The sequence below is a fragment of the Canis lupus genome, chromosome 12, assembly GCF_048164855.1.
Source record: "Canis lupus baileyi chromosome 12, mCanLup2.hap1, whole genome shotgun sequence".
Taxonomy (NCBI): domain Eukaryota; kingdom Metazoa; phylum Chordata; class Mammalia; order Carnivora; family Canidae; genus Canis; species Canis lupus.
This window is the reverse complement of record NC_132849.1, coordinates 46083545-46103615: the sequence shown is the minus strand read 5'-3', so window position 1 is coordinate 46103615 and position 20071 is coordinate 46083545. Positions and strand designations below refer to the sequence as shown.

At 38.5% G+C, this 20071-nt stretch overlaps 1 protein-coding gene across 9 annotated transcripts in view; it reads left to right on the top strand.

Moving 5' to 3' along the window:
* Positions 1-20071, top strand: part of NCOA1 (nuclear receptor coactivator 1) — a 244326-nt gene that overhangs the window by 210014 nt on the left and 14241 nt on the right. For all 9 annotated transcript variants that reach the window (XM_072770848.1, XM_072770853.1, XM_072770847.1 and 6 more), the window contains 3 exons: positions 5378-5479; positions 7643-8045; positions 17513-17684. In XM_072770848.1, the coding sequence (XP_072626949.1) occupies positions 5378-5479; positions 7643-8045; positions 17513-17684 (677 nt within the window). The remainder of the gene's footprint in view (positions 1-5377; positions 5480-7642; positions 8046-17512; positions 17685-20071) is intronic.

Genomic DNA, 20071 nt, shown 5'->3' with positions numbered 1-20071 from the left:
GAAAATAATTAAATTCAGTAGAATTCCAATCAGAATCTCAACATGAAATTTAACAAATAAATGCTAACTTTATTTTAGAAGCATGAATACAATATTAAAGAATAATGAGGATGAACTTGCCTTATCAGATACCAAAATTTAAAACCAAGCCTTAGAAATTAAAACAATGTGGAATTGGCATAGGCTAGACAATTCGACCATTTGAAACATAATAGAGAACCCAGAGACACACCCAGACATATATAAAGACTTAATAAGGTACAGAGGTGACAATCAGTGGAGAAAGACTGGCATGTATAATAAATACTAGTACATTTGGCTGTCCATCAAAGGAAAAAATTAGATTCCTTATCTCATACCATACACAAAAATAAATTCTAGATATTTTGATGATCTAAATGTGAATATGAGAAGATTACTGTGGCCCTTTAAAAAGGGGCATAAGGGAAGAGGTTGATGTTTGCCTTAAAATTTAAAACTTAGTAGATAAAAGATACCATAAACAAGATTAAAAGACAAACCATAGATAGACTCAGGAAAGATATTTGCACTCTGTAAAACTGACAAAGGATAACTATCCAGAATACATCAGATTCATAACATGGTGTTCATAATATACTTTCCTTGCTAGATTGGTATCAACTGTTTAGTTGTTGGTCATATCCTTTCATTCTTCCTTCCCTCTTGCCAAACACAGATCTAAAGCATCTCATAGGCAGGAATTTAGGACAGTGCTGATGACTTGAAAAAAAGAAAGGCACCAACTCAGATCTACATCATAGTCTTTCTTTTTAATGGATTTTAAGAAGTTCAGTTTAAAAACATTTCTTCACCTTAGGTATATCTCATTGACTGGAATGTGGTACACAAAGAGTAAAAAGATCCTAAGATATCTTTTAAAGATTTTATTTATTTATTCTTGAGAGACACCCAGAGAGAGGCAGAGACATAGGCAGAGGGAGAAGCAGACTTCCTGCGGGGAGCCCCATGTGAGACTCAATCCCAAGACCCCAGGATCACAACCTGAGCCAAAGGCAGATGCTCAACCATTGAGCCACCCAGGTGCCCAAGATTCTAAGATTTTAAATTTGATTATACAGTTATGAATAATCCCCAGTTGGGGAACGGGGTAAGGAAAACACCCTAGGAAACTAGTGGGGATTCATTGGTTTAGATTTTTACAGAACAGCAAAAATGAAGGTGATTAAGAAGAACTACAAAGCTGTAATACAGCCTTTAGGTGTAGTGTCTGCTTACGTCTCAAATAAGCCAAGTCTCAAATATATCCATGATACCAATAAAGAATTCCCAAAAGTTCTATTTTAGAAAAGGACAACAGCAAGAATGAGTACACCTGCTGCTTATAGAAAATTGTACAACATTGGCTCATAAAAGATGTGATTATTCTGTTCTAGTTTTATATTCTTCACCAGCCAGGGTCTTCATACTCTCAAGACTATATGAAAAGGGAGTAACATTTGAAATAAATAAAGAAATGTGATATACTTATCCATCTTAAAGCAAGTCAAGTCCACATGTGTTATGTATTAAAGTACTGAAGAAAGTGTATGGATCTGGGTACAAGAACCACTATTGATTATTTTTTATATATTAGAGAGCATAGAAGTGACCAGAAAGTAGAACCACAACAAGGACAGAAAATACAGGGAAACAAATTTCACTTCTAGAATTCTGGCAATGAAAACTGCCTGATAGAAGAATAGCTTCTTTAAAAGAACCCTTTGGGTGTTTGGGTGGCTCAGTCAGATAAGTGGCTGGCTCTTGGTTTTGGCTCAGGTCATGATCTCGTGGTTGTGGGATCAAGTGCTGCATTGGGGATCTGCATTCAGCATGAAGTCTGCTTTAGATTCTTTCTTCCTCTCCTTCCCATACACTGTCTTTCTCTTTCTTTCTCTCTCTCTCTCTCTCTCTCTGTCTCTCTCTCATATGAATGAATGAACGAACCTCTTGTCAAGAATTTACACAGTGGGGACATCTGGGTGGCTCAGCAATTAAGCATCTACTTTCAACTCAGGACATGATCCTGGAGTTCCGGGATCGAGTCCCACATCAGGCTCCCTGCATGGAGCCTGCTTCTCCCTCTGCCTGTGTCTCTGCCTCTCTCTCTCTCTCTGTCTCTCATGAATAAATAAATAAAATCTTTAAAAAAAAAATTACACAGTGGCTAAATCAGGGTTTTCAATCTTGGCAGTATTGACATTTTGGGACATATAATTCTAGTTATGGGGGCTTTCCCATTCATTTAAGAATGTTTAACAACATCCCTGACCTTTACCCATAAGATACCAGTAGCAACTTTTCTCCAAGTTGTGACAGCCAAAAGTGGCTTCAGACATTGCTAAATTTCTCTTGTGGGGCAGAATCATCCCTGGTTCAGAACCTCTAGGCTAGATAATTATCTTTTGAGTTTCCTGTGGAAGCACTTCTGGCACTGAAAAAAAAAAAAAATCCATTTAGCAGACAAAATGTCAGCCATCTTAAACACAATGTGTGTGTTTTATATGTGTAGGCTGAGTTTCTAGTGTTCCACTGGACACAAACCCCACATTTCCTCTTATAATGCAAGCCTTTTGACCTGGCCTTTATAGACTTTTGAATTTATGTCCCCAGCTCTGAGGATTCCTGACCTCTCTTCTCACACTGACCAAAAGTCAAGATTTCCAAGGAGTTAAAGAATACAGTGATCCTTTTGGGAAGACTTCCTTGGAAGAATAGAACTTGATCTGCTTGCTAGATAATGGGTAGCATTTTAGTAATCAAAGAGGCAGGTCAGAGTGAGATAACTGTACACAGTGTTAGGTTGTACACAGAGAGAGTGAGAGGAGAGGAAAAGGAAAAGAATTATTTTAAGAGCATAAATAGATCCATTTTTCTTTAATGGAAAGTGCTTGTAGATTACTGGTATTTAGAATAATTTCTTCTGCTTCTAAAAATAGCTTGTTTGTTTTCTAAGGTTGTGATTTATTTCCTAAGGTTATTTTCTCATTTTTACTACTTCTCAAGCATCTTTCCTCTGTCCTCACCCATTTCATTAACACATCATCTCGCAATTTAAAGAATATATAAAATTGTAAGTTTGGAAACCCAACTCCCGCTCCCCTGGCAATGTTAACTTCTCTTTATCGCTATGTTTAATGTATTTTCCCCTGTCTGCATTGCCTTGTCTTCTGTTTATAGACTTACTGTACTTTCTGCCTCAAGTTAGCTCTATCATCCTTCTTGCCACCCGGCATTCTCATCTTTCAAGTCCCATTGAGCACACTCGTGTTCTTGGTCCCTGCTTTCATGCTCTAGGCTAAGTGTTGTGAATGTCTCTGGAAATGCAAGTATAACACTTATTGGTGGCGCCCTTCTGTATTGGCCTCTGACACTGAACAGAAATTCCCAGAGGACAGAGATTTGCTCACCTCTGTAGCCTTCAAACTTTATGTAGTATCTTGCATACACTTAATTTTTTGATAAATCTTTGTAAAATTAATGGCTTTTTTAAACTACTGTCTGTGGTCTGTTAGAATTTAAGAAGTATGTAGATTTTTTTTTACTTAAGAATCCCTTTGACTTTTAAAACTATAATGTTCGGGATCCCTGGGTGGTTCAGTGGTTTAGCGCCTGCCTTTGGCCCAGGGTGTGATCCTGGAGACCCAGGATCAAGTCCACATCGGGCTCCCTGCATGGAGCCTGCTTCTCCCTCTGCCTGTCTCTGCCTGCCCCCCCCCCCCGTCTCTCATGAATAAATAAATAAAATCTTTAAAAAGTAAATAAAGAAAAATTAAAACTATAGTGTTTGAATCTCCATTTTTAAGGTGATTCCAAATGTTTTATCCTATGCCACAAATGCCTGAAACTTTTCATTTTTAAGTTTATATTACAGTGAGCTTTTCCTGCCAAAATAGTTTGCTTTCTGATCTAACTGGAGTCAGAAAATTAATGAAACCAGAATTAAGAATTGAGCTGTTTAGAGATAGAAGATGTAATTACTGTTCACAGCAGTTTGGATTCTCTTATAAAACTTTCAGTCTTTCTAGTTTATATCTCATATTAAAATATATTAAATATACTAAAATATAAAATATGTTAAAATATATGGATAATATTTAACATTTTATCTTATAAAGTACCATATAAACACAAAATAGTATTGATATTGTTTTTATTATCTCTCTGAACAGTTTATTCACATCAATTTATTGAGCAAGAAATTCTGTAAGCTCTAGAGTGTTTATCAGGAAATATCACTTCTCACGTTGTTTGTTTTATTACCTGATGAAGTTAAGGCATGTCTATGACCTGAAACCCTAAGCTTGATACAGACACCATCTTCCAAACTAGTGTTCCAAACAAGATTGTATTTATCTAGGAGATAAATGTTAATGGCTAGATGTCAGGAAAAAAAGGCTCATGAAAACAAGTTGCATAGTATATCCCCTTCTTGAAGATCCACAGTGTGCTTTGGCCAATTAAAGGCTCAGAATTACTGCAGTAAAGAAATCTGTTTCACCTTGTGTAACCCATCATTTCCAATACTTAATACAGCACAGCATGCTATTTTCCTGGCACATCTATTAATATCCTGCAGAACAGTGTTCTTTAGAACACCAATTTGGGAAGTGCTGGTCTGAAGTAATTACTTCTTCTAGTTAAATAAATAGCCTATTTTCTCAAACCATTTGTTACTTACATAATTCTCTCCAGCGAATAAAATCATGTTGGATTTCCCCAAATATGTACTCATCTGACAGCTTCCAAGTGAGAAGTACCTCAACTTTTCCATTCATCTTCCAGACCTTTGTAGAATGTGCCCTATTGTATACTTACTTTTATATTCACGATAGTCTAAGATGTGGGGCTGATGTTTCTTTTCTCGCCATTATTGTATTTATCTGAAATAACTGAGTATTAGCATGATTTTTAGAGTGTGATATGTGAGGGTGCCAGAGTGGCTCAGTTGGTTAAGTGTCTGATTCTTGATCTCAGCCCAGGTCTTATTCTCAGGGTCATGGGTTCAAGCTTCACATTGGGGTCCATGCTTGGTGTGGAACCTATCTAAAAAAATAAAAGTACAATATATGTATGTACATGTGTATATACCTATATGCATATGCACACACACACACATATATGCACATGTGTATGGATTCTGCTTTTAAATGCTCTGTCCTATTTCGTATTCTGTAGGCAGGAAATATTTGAGAAGTGTTAGGAACTGCTAACCTTTTGGCAAATAAACATGGGAAATAATAAACCTGTAATACTAAAACTTGTTAATAATTAGTAAAAAGTTTGTGTTACTCTATAAGAGCCAAAGTATATGTTTATATGTAGAAATATGATATTCCATTGTTCCTTTTTTCTTTAGTTGATCCACCAAAATCGCCAAGCTATCTTGAACCAGTTTGCAGCAAACGCTCCTGTTGGCATCAATATGAGATCAGGCATGCAGCAGCAAATTACACCTCAGGTAATATGAGAAAACCAGACATTGTTAGTACTTCTCTAACCCAAGTTGTGTTTCTTAAAGTGTTGACTTGAGTTTCCAAAATGGTCTGTGAATTGATCTTCTAAGGTAGTAACACAGCTCTTTTTTAGAATGAATTTATAATCAACTTGATACCCCTTCCTGATATTTGATCTAAAGCCAAGGGTCCTTTTCATTTTATTGGTATTGTTGTCATTGCTATTAGATACCAGGTGAATCAGTATAATACTCTTACTGCTATCCTGAAAAGGACCAGTAATAAGATGCCTAGGTAAGAAACTATGTGAATGGTACCTGAAACCTGATCAAAACCCAGTCACATTGCTGAGTTATCTTAACTACCTTGTGTTCTCTCTTCAGTCTGAGCAACAGTATTGTCTGTTTTTTATATATTTTAACAAACCTTGTACATGAACCCAGGGCCATTGGAACTTTTTTTTAAAGATTTTATTTATTTATTCATGAGAGACACACAGGGAAAGGCAGAGACATAGGCAGAGGGAGAAGCAGGCTCCCTGTGGGGAGCCTAATATGGGACTCGATTCCAGGGCCCCGGAACCACAACCTGATCCAAGGGCAGACGCTCAACCACTGAGCCACCCAGGCGCCACCCCCCTTGAACTTTAAACATAAAAAACTGGGTAGCCTTCTAAGACTTGTCTAATACTCACTCCCTGCTTAATTTCTACTCATAGCTTAGTATTTTTGCTTCAACCACTTTTTCATGTTTTCTTAACCAAGGTGACACAGAAATTTGAGAGATGAGGAATTTTAGACAGGACTCACAAAAAAACTTTTCTTTTCTCCATAAAATGTACCTAGATGGATTCGAGGCAAATACAGGAAGCCAACTGTAACCAAAAGGATAAATATTGACAGAAACTACTGTTAATGGGACACCTCCGTGGCTCATCGGTTAAGCATACAGCTCTTGGTTTCAGCTCAGGTCATGATCTCGGAGTCCTGGGATTGAGCCCCATGTTAGGCTTCTCTCTCCCTTTCCTAGCCCCACTCCCGCTTACTCTCTCTCTTTCTAAAGAAAAGAAAAAAGCGAAATGAAACTACTGTTAAGCAGCAGATATTGGCATCTTCATGGATCCATACTTGGGTTTCCCTGTCTTAAAAATCTCTGTGATTGGCTCATGCAAGGGAAATTAGGTCATAAGGAAACAAGACCTCACTTTTGTCATTCACATAAAGATGATTTCTATTAAAAAGTTATATGTCACATTTTCGTTTAGATTGGACTATATCTACTTGGCAAGTATAATTTTAAAGGAGCTATATACTTTGATCAGTTCCTCAATATGAATTGAAATTTTCTGAGAAAGGCTTTATTGATACGCCATGTTGCTTTACAAGTTACACCAAAAAGTGATTGTAATCTAATTTTACTGCTGCTTTTGTCATTCTTAGTATTTTAGCTATTAAAACACATACTGTAATGCCTGGAGTAGTCTTTACTGCAACAGTGATATAAAAATAGATGGTTCCGGGGCCCCTGGGTAGCTCAGTCATTTAAGCATCTGACTCAGGTCATGATCTCAGGGTTGTGGGATCAAGCCCTGTATCTAGCCGTGCACTTAGCAGGGAGTCTGCTTCTCTCCCTCTCTTTCCCTCGCCCTCTGCCCGTCCCCTTGCTCATGCTCTCTCTTTCTAAAAGAAATCTTTTTTTAAAAAAATATAGCTGGTTCCATTTATTTCTGTTTATTATTTTGTTTATAATTATTTTTTCAAGTAACAATTTGTTTGGCATTGGATCCTGGATTTCTGATTCTTCCTTTTTAAATGGTATTTGTAGGTTTTTCTAATTGTGAAGATAATGCGTGTTCATTATAAATGATTTGGAAAATGCAGGAAAGTATATTGAAGAAAATTAAGATCAACTATAATCACATTTTATTCATTTAAGTAAAGTGGAATCAATGATATCAATGAGAAAAGGGGGAAACTAAGAAACAGTAAATTTTGGGGAAATGAAAAAAAAGTCTCCTAACAACCTAATGTCTGATAAGATTGAAGTCATAGTGATAATTGCTACGTATTTTGTTGCCCCAAGCTACTAGGCTTTATCCTGTAAGCTTTCCAAAATAGGTGGCAATGATAACAATATTAATAAGTGAGGATTTATTTTCTCCTTTGCAGCCACCCCTGAATGCCCAAATGTTGGCACAACGCCAGCGGGAGTTGTACAGCCAGCAGCACCGACAGAGACAGCTAATTCAGCAGCAAAGAGCCATGCTGATGAGGCAGCAAAGCTTTGGAAACAACCTCCCTCCCTCATCTGGACTGCCAGTTCAAATGGGGAACCCCCGTCTTCCTCAGGGTGCTCCGCAGCAATTTCCCTACCCACCAAGCTATGGTACAAACCCAGGAACCCCACCTGCTTCAACCAGCCCATTTTCACAACTGGCGGCAAATCCTGAGTCAACCTTGGCCAACCGCAACAGCATGGTGAACAGAGGCATGGCAGGAAACATGGGAGGACAATTTGGCACTGGAATCAATCCTCAGATGCAGCAAAATGTCTTCCAGTATCCAGGATCAGGTATGAGGATTGCACTCTGTCCTCCATCATAAGTATACAGGTTTGTGTGTGTCTTAGTGCACTAACAGTGAGGCAATGTACTGAAGAGAAAAGATGCTGTCATGGGAGTCAGGAGATCGGGCTCCAGACTTCTCTCTTGCCAGTTAATGGGTAAGTGGTCTGAGGCTTACCACTCACTGATAGCTGAGATGATTAATTAGAAAATCTAGAAGGACTTGTCTGATTCTAAAATTTTGAGCATTTTATCTACAGAGTATATTCTCTTACTTTCTTACTTTCTGTCATGGATCCCTATAAGAATCTCATGAAAGTCCACTTCAGACAATGGGTTGAAGTACATTAACTCAAAATGTGCATACAGTTTTTTCATTATGTTGAACGCTTTGTTTTCGATAGTTAATATAGGGATAATCCAGCTTTACAGAGTCTCAGCACTCCTACCTGCTTAAGTTGTAAGCTATTCCTCGGCAATATCAGGAACTTCCAGAGGTTGTTTTTCTTTTTAATCTTTTGTTTGCATTGTCTCTGTTCCATTTTCTTTGTCCTAGGTGATGATATCCTTTTAAATTTTGCTTCTATCACTTTCGGATTTTAATGGGTAGTGATAATAAAGCACATTTGATTAATCCATGATGTTTAATCAAATTTTGTTGCAAAATTAATGGCAGATTCCTGGGGGAAAAATTGAAATAAATCCCTTCATTTTATAAGTCAAAGAAAAAGGAAATTATAAGACTGCCCAAAAACGAATTTCCATGAGAAGCCTGCTATTTGACTTAAATAAAATGTTGAGGTTATATAGAGATTTTTTACATAGCAATACACTTATCAACTTTGACAGCCAAATCAATTTAGACTTTCATTCTGGTGGCAACAAGTGCTAAAATCTTTGACTATTAAATTAAGTTATCTAGGGAGACTTGTGTCAGACAGCACCAGAATTCTCTAAGACCTTTTACACAAAATTATGTCAATCAGTTCCTTTGTCCTCAAGACAATGAAGTCATCTTTGGCTGGTTTATATCACTGACTCTATCTGTATGGCAAGAAAAGGGTTATAAATCCATATTGTAATTATAATATTGTCTGAACCTTTTGAAGGCCACTTTCATGTGTCTTACCATTTTCTGTATGCAGAGAACTGGACAAGGCTTTTTCACTTTATTCTAGCCTGCAGAAGTACTTCCTCCAAAATTAGAATACTTATTTAGTTACCTGGTTCTCTGTTCCTCTTCCAAAATGGCAACTTAGCCCAGACAGCAGATATAATCTTAGTAGCATTCAGAATATTGATTACAAAGGCTTAAATCAAAAGGTTTATCTCATTCATTGGCAAAAAAGAAGTAGCTGTGAGTAAGCCAAACATTAGTAAATTGCCCAAGGATTCTTTTCTCTTAAAAAAATAAAAATAAAAACAATACTTCTGTCCATTTTCAGTCATGTTCTCTTCTCTGGAGAGCCAAGAATTTCCTGTCCTGCTCTTGTTTCTTGACAAAGCCACCTAGAAAAGCAGTACTTGAGAACCCGATTTCCAGTGGAGTTGACAAGATTTCTTTCAGAGTTGTGGGTCTAGTCTTTGATCTGTTGCCATGTCAGTGTACATACACAATGATTGAGATCATGAGTGGGTGGAGCTTACTTCTTCTCTAGGCAGCATAACTGGATGTGTTGCTACCCATAGTATGCACTCGATCTGGTACCTGGATTTTTCTTCTAGTCCAAATTTAGATTAACAGAAAATACTTTTCACAAAATAAGAATTCATCATTGATGAAGTCAGCATTCCTATTACAAACAAAACCTAGAAGCTGGGTGCAATGAAAAGAGTAATTGTTTCATCCAGTTACAAATTGAAATAAAATGACAGAGCTTGTAGTTCTTCCATGAACTACTTCAAAATAATAGGGGGAGAAGTTGTCAGTTTTTCTAGAGAGCAAAAGAACATTTAAAGAGGCAGTGTTGGGGATCCCTGGGTGGCTAAGCGGTTTGGCACCTGCCTTCTACTCAGGGCGTGATCTTGGGGTCCCGGGATCGAGTCCCACATCGGGCTCCCTGCATGGAGCCTGCTTCTGTCTTTGCCTCTCTCTCTCTGTCTCTCTCATGAATAAATAAATAAAGTCTTTTAAAAAATTAAAAAATAAAAATAAAGAGGCAGTGTTTTTAATTTCTTCCATTAATCTAAGTTATAAACTCATTCCAACATTATCAACAACCTGGTAGGTTTCTGTCAGTACAAATTCAAGTTCTGGAGAAGTTTCAACTTTTGTAAATGAAGTTTTATTGTAACACAGTCATCCTCATTAGTTTATGTATTATCGTATGAGGTTGGCTTCATACATGGAGTTCGGTTGTACTAGAAACCTTATGGTCTGCAGAATCAAAAATAATTGCTATCTGGCCCTTTCCACAAAAAATTTGTTGTGTTAATTGATCATAGTAAAACCAAAGGTTGAATTTATTAACTTAGCTTTAGTCCTTTGCTTTGGTATCTTTTAGCTTAGTAGAGGCCCAAAGTAAATGAAACATGTAGGTAATAGTAATGGCAGTTTGCTTTCTTTTATTTCTTAAGATCAAAACTTTTTCTAGATTATCAGGCCATAATGATGAGTGCACATGAACAGAATTAGACATTTAAACTTGTTTTAGAGATGTCTGAGTGGCTCAGCAGTTAAGCACGTCTGCCTTTGGCTCAGAGCGTGATCCTGGAGTCCCGGGGTTGAGTCCCACATTGGGCTCCTGCATGGGGCCTGCTTCTCCCTCTACCTATGTCTCTGCCTCTCTCTTTCTGTATGTCTCATGAAATAAATGAAATATTTTAAAAAATAATAATAAAATTTATTTTATACCAAGGTGATATTTAAAGTAAATATGATGGAAATTTTTACAAAATTTTGTACCCATTTCATGAATTTCTTAAAGCCAATCCGTAGCTCCCTCTTCTGTGAACTACAGTAAACATGCTACTCCACCCATTCTTCTTAAGTAATCTCTTCTACTCCTGTGTCTTCAGTGACCTCTTCATGCTGATGATTCTCTTATGTAGCTCTAACCAGATCATATAGTTCTTGTTTGCAGCTGCCTCATGACAGGCATACTTGAATTTTCTTTCCACTAGCATCCCCAATGCAACTTGTCCAAAGTTAGACTCCTCATTCCACTTCCCCTTCTCTCCAGTTCTCATTGTCCCAGCTGTAAAAACTTCTCAAGTTCCAAGAAAGAGTACATAACTTGCTCTCTTTTCTTACTAGGCCTTGTAATCCTGTATCCTCTGTCTCAAACCAATATCTTTTGTTCAACTGCCTCATTCCTGTTCCTCCTCTCTGAAGTGTCTCCTCTGGGAAGCCTTCCCTGACCACTCCCAATCATAAGCACTTACCACCCTGTCTTACAGACACTTGCTTACCTAGCTGCCTTACTTTTTAAATAGCAAGTTCCTTGACTGAGCCAACTGTGACTTTTTTAGTTTCTCTATTGCTTAGCACAGTGGTCTGGCAGGGAGAGTAGATGTTCAATGAATCTCCAAAGAAGTAAATGAATGGAAGGATGAATCTCGGTTCTAGTTGCTGCTGCCAAATGGCTGTGATGCTATTTATGGCCCATTAGGGAGACTTAGCATAGTCTAGGCAAAGATAGAATCATAGAAATTTTAAACCGGAAGGGACTAGATTGTCTGGTCCAAGAAATCCAAGGTCCAATGTGGTGGCAGAACCCAGACCAAAACTCTGATTCTTGCAATTCATTATTCACAAGGTGGTTCTTTCTACTAAAAGTAGGTCATCTGATAAGGAAAACAATTAGAATGTGAGATGAGTCCAAAAAGAAATGTCAAAAAGTATGCTGATATACATGCAATCTCTTATTTACTGTTTAACTTCAAATCCACAGAATAATGTCCAGAATATGTTTTCTTTTCTATCCTCACATATTTTTCTGAAAGAAATTACTTCATTAATAAGGCTAAAAATGCATTAGGAACAGACAAGTACTTTTTCAAAGATCACAACCAAAACAGTTATAATTTAGAGTGCATGCAAAGATGGTCAACATATAAATGAAGATGATGGGGGAAAAAAACCCATCTTCTAGAGTACTAAATGAAAAAAATTAGTTTCTCCATATGTTCTAAGTCAAAATTATTAGAGATTAAATTACAGATGGAGGAAGCAAAAAAGAGAAAATATGTAGCTTTATTTATATAATCTTTTTTTATAATAAATTAATTTTTTATTGGTGTTCAATTTGCCAACATACAGAATAACACCCAGTGCTCATCCTGTCAAGTGCCCCCCTCAGTGCCCGTCACCCATTCACCCTCACCCCCCGCCCTCCTCCCCTTCCACCACCCCTAGTTCATTTCCCAGAGTTAGGAGTCTTTATGTTCTGTCTCCCTTTCTGATATTTCCTACCCATTTCTTCTCCCTTCCCTTCTATTCCCTTTCACTATTATTTATATTCCCCAAATAAATGAGAACATATAATGTTTGTCGTTATCCGATTGACTTATTTCACTCAGCATAATACCCTCCAGTTCCATCCACGTTGAAGCAAATGGTGGGTATTTGTCATTTCTAATGGCTGAGTAATATTCCATTGTATACACAAACCACATCTTCTTTATCCATTCATCTTTCCATGGACACCGAGGCTCCTTCCACAGTTTGGCTACTGTGGACATTGCTGCTAGAAACATCGGGGTACAGGTGTCCCGGCGTTTCATTGCATCTGTGTCTTTGGGGTAAATCCCCAACAGTGCAATTGCTGGGTCATAGGGCAGATCTATTTTTAACTCTTTGAGGAACCTCCACACAGTTTTCCAGAGTTGCTGCACCAGTTCACATTCCCACCAACAGTGTAAGAGGGTTCCTTACATCCTCTCCAACATTTGTGGTTTCCTGCCTTGTGAATTTTCCCCATTCTCACTGGTGTGAGGTGGTATCTCATTGTGGTTTTGATTTGTATTTCCCTGATGGCAAGTGATGCAAAGCATCTTCTCATGTGTGTGTTGGCCATGTCTATGTCTTCCTCTGTGAGATTTCTCTTCATGTCTTTTGCCCATTTCATGATTGGATTGTTTGTTTCTTTGGTGTTGAGTTTAAGAAGTTCTTTATAGATCTTGGAAACTAGCCCTTTATCTGATACATCATTTGCAAATATCCTCTCCCATTCTGTAGGTTGTCTTTTAGTTTTATTGACTGTATCCTTTGCTGTGCAAAAGCTTCTTATCTTGATGAAGTCCCAATAGTTCATTTTTGCTTTTATTTCTTTTGCCTTTGTGGATGTATCTTGCAAGAAGTTACTGTGGCCAAGTTCAAAAAGGGTGTTGCCTGTGTTCTCCTCTAGGATTTTGTTGGAATCTTGTCTCACATTTAGATCTTTCATCCATTTTGAGTTTATCTTTGTGTATGGTGCAAGAGAGTGGTCTAGTTTCATTCTTCTGCATGTGGCTGTCCAATTTTCCCAGCACCATTTATTGAAGAGACTGTCTTTCTTCCAGTGGATAGTCTTTCCTCCTTTATCGAATATTAGTTGACCATAAAGTTGAGGGTCCACTTCTGGATTCTCTATTCTGTTCCATTGATCTATGTGTCTGTTTTTGTGCCAGTACCACACTGTCTTGATGACCACAGCTTTGTAGTACAACCTGAAATCTGGCATTGTGATGCTATTTATATAATCTTTAGCAAGAAAAGAAGTAGTTAAATATTTAATAAAAGAAAAAACTGGGATCCCTGGGTGGCGCAGCGGTTTAGCGCCTGCCTTTGGCCCAGGGCGTGATCCTGAAGACCCGGGATCGAATCCCACGTCAGGCTCCCGGTGCATGGAGCCTGCTTCTCCCTCTGCCTGTGTCTCTGCCTCTCTCTCTCTCTGTGACTATCATAAATAAATAAAAAAAATTTATAAAAAAAAACTATAGAAAGTCACTCAACTTTCATTGAAAATTTAAAATATTTTAAAAATTGTAGTCTACCCAAAAAGCAAAAGTGAATGAATTAGCTACATCTCTTACCAGATTAACCACACAAAAAAGAAAAGTTGTAATAACAATGGCAGAACACAGAATATGCAATTATATTTATAAAGAGACGTTAAGGACATAGAAACATGCTTATGATACAATCATCAGGGAAAGAAGCAGGTCACAAAATTGTGCAAGGTTTTATAAAGTAAGATTTGAAGGAATTATACTAAATTATGGGTAATCAAATTATGATATTCTTTTTCTCCTCACCTTTATAACTCTCTGTACTTCAAGAGTATTTAACTATGAAATGTATTTTGTCAGGAAAAAAAATATGAAGTGTTAGCATAACAGAAATCATAAAAAAGAGATCCATTTTTACTTCTAAAATGTTATGGACTTGCACTTTTGGCTAAGTTGGAGTAACAGGAACCAGATTTATTCTCATCTGAAACAAACAAAAAATAAAAATATGTTGAACTACAGTTTTAGAAATCATTCAGACCATGCTGCATGGAGAGGGAGTCCAAAAGGAACTGGTGGTTTCCCTGAGTTGAGCCCATGGAGCTGGGAGTCCAGGGAAGCCAAGGCAACTAGAGGTCTCAGGGAATAGGACCAGAGAAAAGAGAGTCATAAAGGGAGGTCTGCAGGGATGTGCACAGGGTCCCACTCAGGTTTTGTGTGTGTTTGTATGTGTGCATGTGTGTATGTGTGTGCAAGCCAAGGCCAGGGAAAACCACCTGGAAAAATTACAGGGAACGGTCTGCAAAGTTCACACAGGGCCAACTTCTCTTCCCACTAGTCAGAATAGAAAACTTCATGACTCATGGGGTGTCAAGTAAAATACTCAGAAGGATTTTGTCTCAGTAGCAGGCAAAATAAACCATAAACTCTGCTCTTTTCTCTTGATTGCAAGACCCCAAAGAATTAAACTGTCTCCATGTCACCTAACTACAACCCAGACAAAGGTTGAAAATATTTGAAGGACTTTAGGGGCACCTAGGTAGCTCAGTCAGTTAAGCATTCAACTCTTAATTTTGGCTCAGGTCATGATCTCAGGATTGTGAAATGGTGCCCTGCATTGAGCCCCATGTCTGGCTCCATGCTGGACATGGGGCCTGCTTAAGACTCTTTAAATCCCACCACCCCCAGTCATGTGCACTTGCTCTCTCTTTCTCTCTTGGGGCGGGAAGGGGGAAGTGTATACATATACATATGTATGTGTGTGTGTGTGTGTGTGTGTGTGTGTGTATATATATATATATATATATATTTTTTTTTTTTTTTAAGGGCTGTAAGATTCCAGCACCTAACAAGATAGAATTCACAAGGTCTGGGATCAGTCTTTTTAATTACCAGGAATGCAAAGATGCAGGATAATAAAACCAATAATGAGGAGAAAAATCTGTCATCAAAACCCAACCCAGAGGGCAGCCCGGTGGCTTAGCGGTTTAGTGCCGCCTTTGGCCCAGGGCTGATCGTGGAGATCCGGGATTGAGTCCCATGTCAGGCTCCCTGCAGGGAGCCTACTTCTCCCTCTTCCTGTGTCTCTGCCTCTCTCTCTGTGTCTCTCATGAATAAAATCTTTAAAAAAAAAAAAAAAAAAAAAAAACCAACCCAGAAATCATACAAGTAACAAAATGAGTAGACAGGACATTGAGACAATTATAAATTATACATTTATTTCATATGTTCAAAAAGCTAGAAAAGCTTGAACAGGGGGATCCCTGGGTGGCGCAGCGGGTTGGCGCCTGCCTTTGGCCCAGGACGCGATCCTGGAGACCCGGGATCGAGTCCCACATCGGGCTCCCAGTGCATGGAGCCTGCTTCTCCTTCTGCCTGTGTCTCTGCCTCTCTCTCTCTCTCCGTGTGACTATCATGAATAAATAAATTAAAAAAAAAAAAGAAAAGAAAAGCTTGAACATATTAAGTAAAGGACAATATAAATAAAACCAAACCAAACTTTTGGAGGCAAAAAGTACAATGTCTGAGATGAAAAATGTACTAGATGGAATGAGGTGATTAGATATTACAAAAGAAAATATTAGTGAACTTGAAGGTATAATAGTGGAAGCTGTACAAAGTGAAATCATATAAAGACTGAAAAGACGGCAAATTCACTCCAAATTGATCTTATAATTCAGAGCAATCAAAATGTCAGTATGCTTTTTGAAGAAATTGACAAGCTTCTCCTATAATTTATATGGAAATGCAGAGTACCCAGAATAGCCAAGACAGTTTTGAAAAAGAAAAGCCAAGTTGGATGACTGTCAAGTTTCAAATATTACCATAAAGTCACATCAGCCAAGACAATATAGTATTAGTACAAGTGTGGACATGCAGATCACTGCAACAGCCTAAAAATCCAGAAGTAAACTGTTAATGTTAGAGTCAGTTGATTTTTAACATGATTATATCAATAGCTGCTAGTCATCAATCCTGCATAGAAAGGGACAAACTACCAATAAATGCTACAGAATGGTTGGACCTCAGAAACATTATCAAATTGAAAGAAGCTAGACCCATAAGACCTCATATGATTACATTTAAGTGACATTGCCCCCAAAGGGCACATCTGTAGAGACAGCAGATCAGTGGTTGCCTAAGGCTGGAGGTAAGAGACAGAATTGATTGCAGACAAGTCCAGAGGGATGGTGAGGGTGATGACAGTGTCCAGACCGCACTGTGGTGATGGTTGCAGGGCTCTGTAAATTGACTAAAAATCATGGAGTTGTGCAGTTCGGTGGGTGAATTCAAGGCAGCCTAGATTACACCTCAGTAAAGCTTTTAAAAAATTAAAAATAAAAAAGGACAGGGAAAGAAAGAAGAGTCCACAGAGATGACTGAGGCATGGACAAAACTTGGCTCATTTTTCATTTCACACACGTGTTTGTCATACCTTTCCCCCTTTCTTTTTTTTTTTCTAATTTTTGTTATTTATTTATGATAGTCACACAGAGAGAGAGAGAGAGAGAGAGGCAGAGACATAGGCAGAGGGAGAAGCAGGCTCCATGCACCGGGAGCCCGACGTGGGATTCGATCCCGGGTCTCCAGGATCACGCCCTGGGCCAAAGGCAGGCGCTAAACCGCTGCGCCACCCAGGGTTCCCTTTTTTTTTTTTTTTTTTTTTTAATTTTTTTCTTTCCCCCTTTCTAACTTATTTTGATTACACAAGTAATCTGTCATGTATGTTCATGTATGTTTTTTACACTTAAAAATCCATGTAAACAAAAAAGAACAGAAAAAAAAACCATTATACATAATCCTGGTACTAAGATCAATATGTTAGTGAATAGAAGGCATTCTTCCAAACTTGATATGTTTGTCTGTTTATACTGAAATCTCCTCCTGCCTTATTTTGAAGAGATTGAAATGCTTTCCCTACTTGGTTGAATAGGCTATTTCTAACTATATTGTTACAGATCCTTGTGGAGGGGGAGGTATTCTCTTTTATGAAGCTAATAAATTTATAGTATATTCACATAAATTAATTTGTGTCAATTTGCAGGAATGGTTCCCCAAGGTGAGGCCAACTTTGCTCCATCTCTAAGCCCTGGGAACTCCATGGTGCCGATGCCAATCCCTCCTCCTCAGAGCTCTCTGCTCCAGCCAACTCCACCCTCTTCTGGGTACCAGTCACCAGACATGAAGGCCTGGCAGCCAGGAGCAATGGGAAACAAGTAAGTAAGTTTTTATATATGAGCAGGCCAGGTCCTCTGTAGTACATAAGAACAGTCATGCCTTCACAATCTAAATAGAAGGGTATTGTGACACCTGGGTGGCTCAGCAGTTGAGCGTTTGCCTATGGCTCAGGGCATGAGCATGCGGTCCCGGGATCAAGTCCTGCTTCAGGATCCCTGCATGGAGCCTGCTTCTCCCTCTGCTTGTGTCTCTGCCTCTCTCTGTGTGTCTCTCATGAATAAATAAATAAAATCTTGATTGAATGATTGATTTATTGATTGATAGATAGATAGATAGATAAATAAATAAATAAATAAATAAATAAATAAATAAATAAATAAATAAATAATACTGGCTGCTGCCATTTGCAAGCTCATGGAACTGAATGAATTTTATGTGATCGCAAAGAGAAATAATGACTTTTAAATCCTTTAAGTTTCAAGTCATTTTAAAGGCAAATTTACACATTTACAGTACAGAAAATATATCTAGTGGCCCCCAACCTTTCCATCCCATCACCAGCATATCTGAAGAATGTGATTAACTCCTGTGTGTAACAGAGCTTTCCTGGGACAGATATAGAAATGGATACTTAAAAAAATAAAAAAAAAAGGTCCTTTATAAAAACAGATAAAAACTCCTAAAACTCTAAAGTAAGAATGGCTATCAGGATTCATTAGAGCCTGAACAGTGGGCACACAGGCTTCACCCCTCTCAGCATGTTTGAAAGATTTCATAGCAACAGCAAAGGTTTTAAGGCTTCTCAGGCCATTCTGCCTCAGCCAGCTCTTTGAATTTCTAGATTTTCAGTGGCCTCATCTTGCCCATTCTGCTTAGAATTATCTCACTAACGTCATTTTCCCCCCAGATCCTGGCTGCTGAACTTTTCACACTTCACTTGAGTTTTATAAGGCTTTTAATTAGGTTGTGTCTTGGTTCTAATGACAGGGAAGCTGTTTGATCTGACAACATAATAAGTAAGGCAGTTAAAGTTGAAAACTTAAGACCACATTTTCCTAAAGTTCACTGAAAGGTGAGAGGAAGTCTTCCCGTTAGAGAATTGTGTAGCTCTCTGTGAGGACTGTGTGTAAATTAGCTAGAAATGGAACTGTCTATATAAGATGCAAAAAGAATTTAGTCTCCTAATACGTTCTGATCCCAGCTTCCTAAATTCACTTTAGATTCTGTGTTCCGTGATTATAGCTATTCCTCTACAAACACTCTCAAATCCTTTGCCCAGCTCTCCCTCTGTTGCACTTGGCCCTGCTAACAAAACACTCCCTAAAGAAATCCAGCTAAACTCTAGCCTCATACCTAGACCTAAGCATTTAAATGTATCTTGGAAAAAACACAATCCCCCTGACAGCTCTGCTCCCTTTTAGAGTTAAATTCCCCTAAAAGACTCTAACACTGCTTCTCCTTGCCTTGTTGACCTGTAGGCTTTCACCTCTACCACTTACCAGAAGTATCCTTGTCCTCTACAGTGGTCATCAGTGTCCTCTGCAATACCAGATGTAGTGATTATTGGTAGCATTTGACATACTTAAGCATTTATTCCTTCTTAAAGCTCCTTCTTCATTGAGTTTCTGGAACAGCATTCTCTCTTGAGAAAGGTAACTCTCAGTGTCCTCTGCTGGATCTTCCTCATCTCCCAGAGCTCCATTTGAGGGCCTCTGGGCTCATTCTGTCTACTTTCTCCCTTGGTTATGCTGTCCACTCTTAGGGCTGTAAATGCCTATCTCTAGGTACATGACTTATCAATTTAAATCTCCAGTCCAAACTTCTTCCCTGAATGCCATACTGTACGTACAGCTGCCCAATCAGCACCCCACTGTCACTACAGTTTCTTAGGCTAGCATATGGAATATGCTATGGAAGCCACTTCAGGCCAAATTCTTCATCTTTACCTTCCTCCACAGTCCCCACCCCATGATTTAGGGGCTTCCAAATACCTGGTGCTAGCCTAAGAAACTGCAGTGACTGCCATGGGGCTGCCTAAGAAAGCAGAGAGAGGGAGGGTTTCTTTGTACATTGGGTCTAAGGCACTGGTGAACCCCACAGTTCCTTCAGAAACCTAGAATAGGGCAGCCCGGGTGGCTCAGCGGTTTAGCACCGCAGTCAGCCCAGGATATGATCCTGGAGACCTGGGGTCGAGTACCACGTCAGGCTCACTGCATGGAGCCTGCTTCTCCCTCTGCCTGTGTCTCTGCCTCTCTTTCTCTCTCTCTCTTTCTCTCTCTCTCTCTCTCTCTCTCTCTCTCTCTCTCATGAGTGAATAAATAAATAAAATCTTAAAAAAAAAAAAAAAAGAAAGAAACCTAGAATAGTGATACTAGTGATGGTAGGCAGACCTAGAATAGTGATGGTAGACAGAGTGATGCTTTTT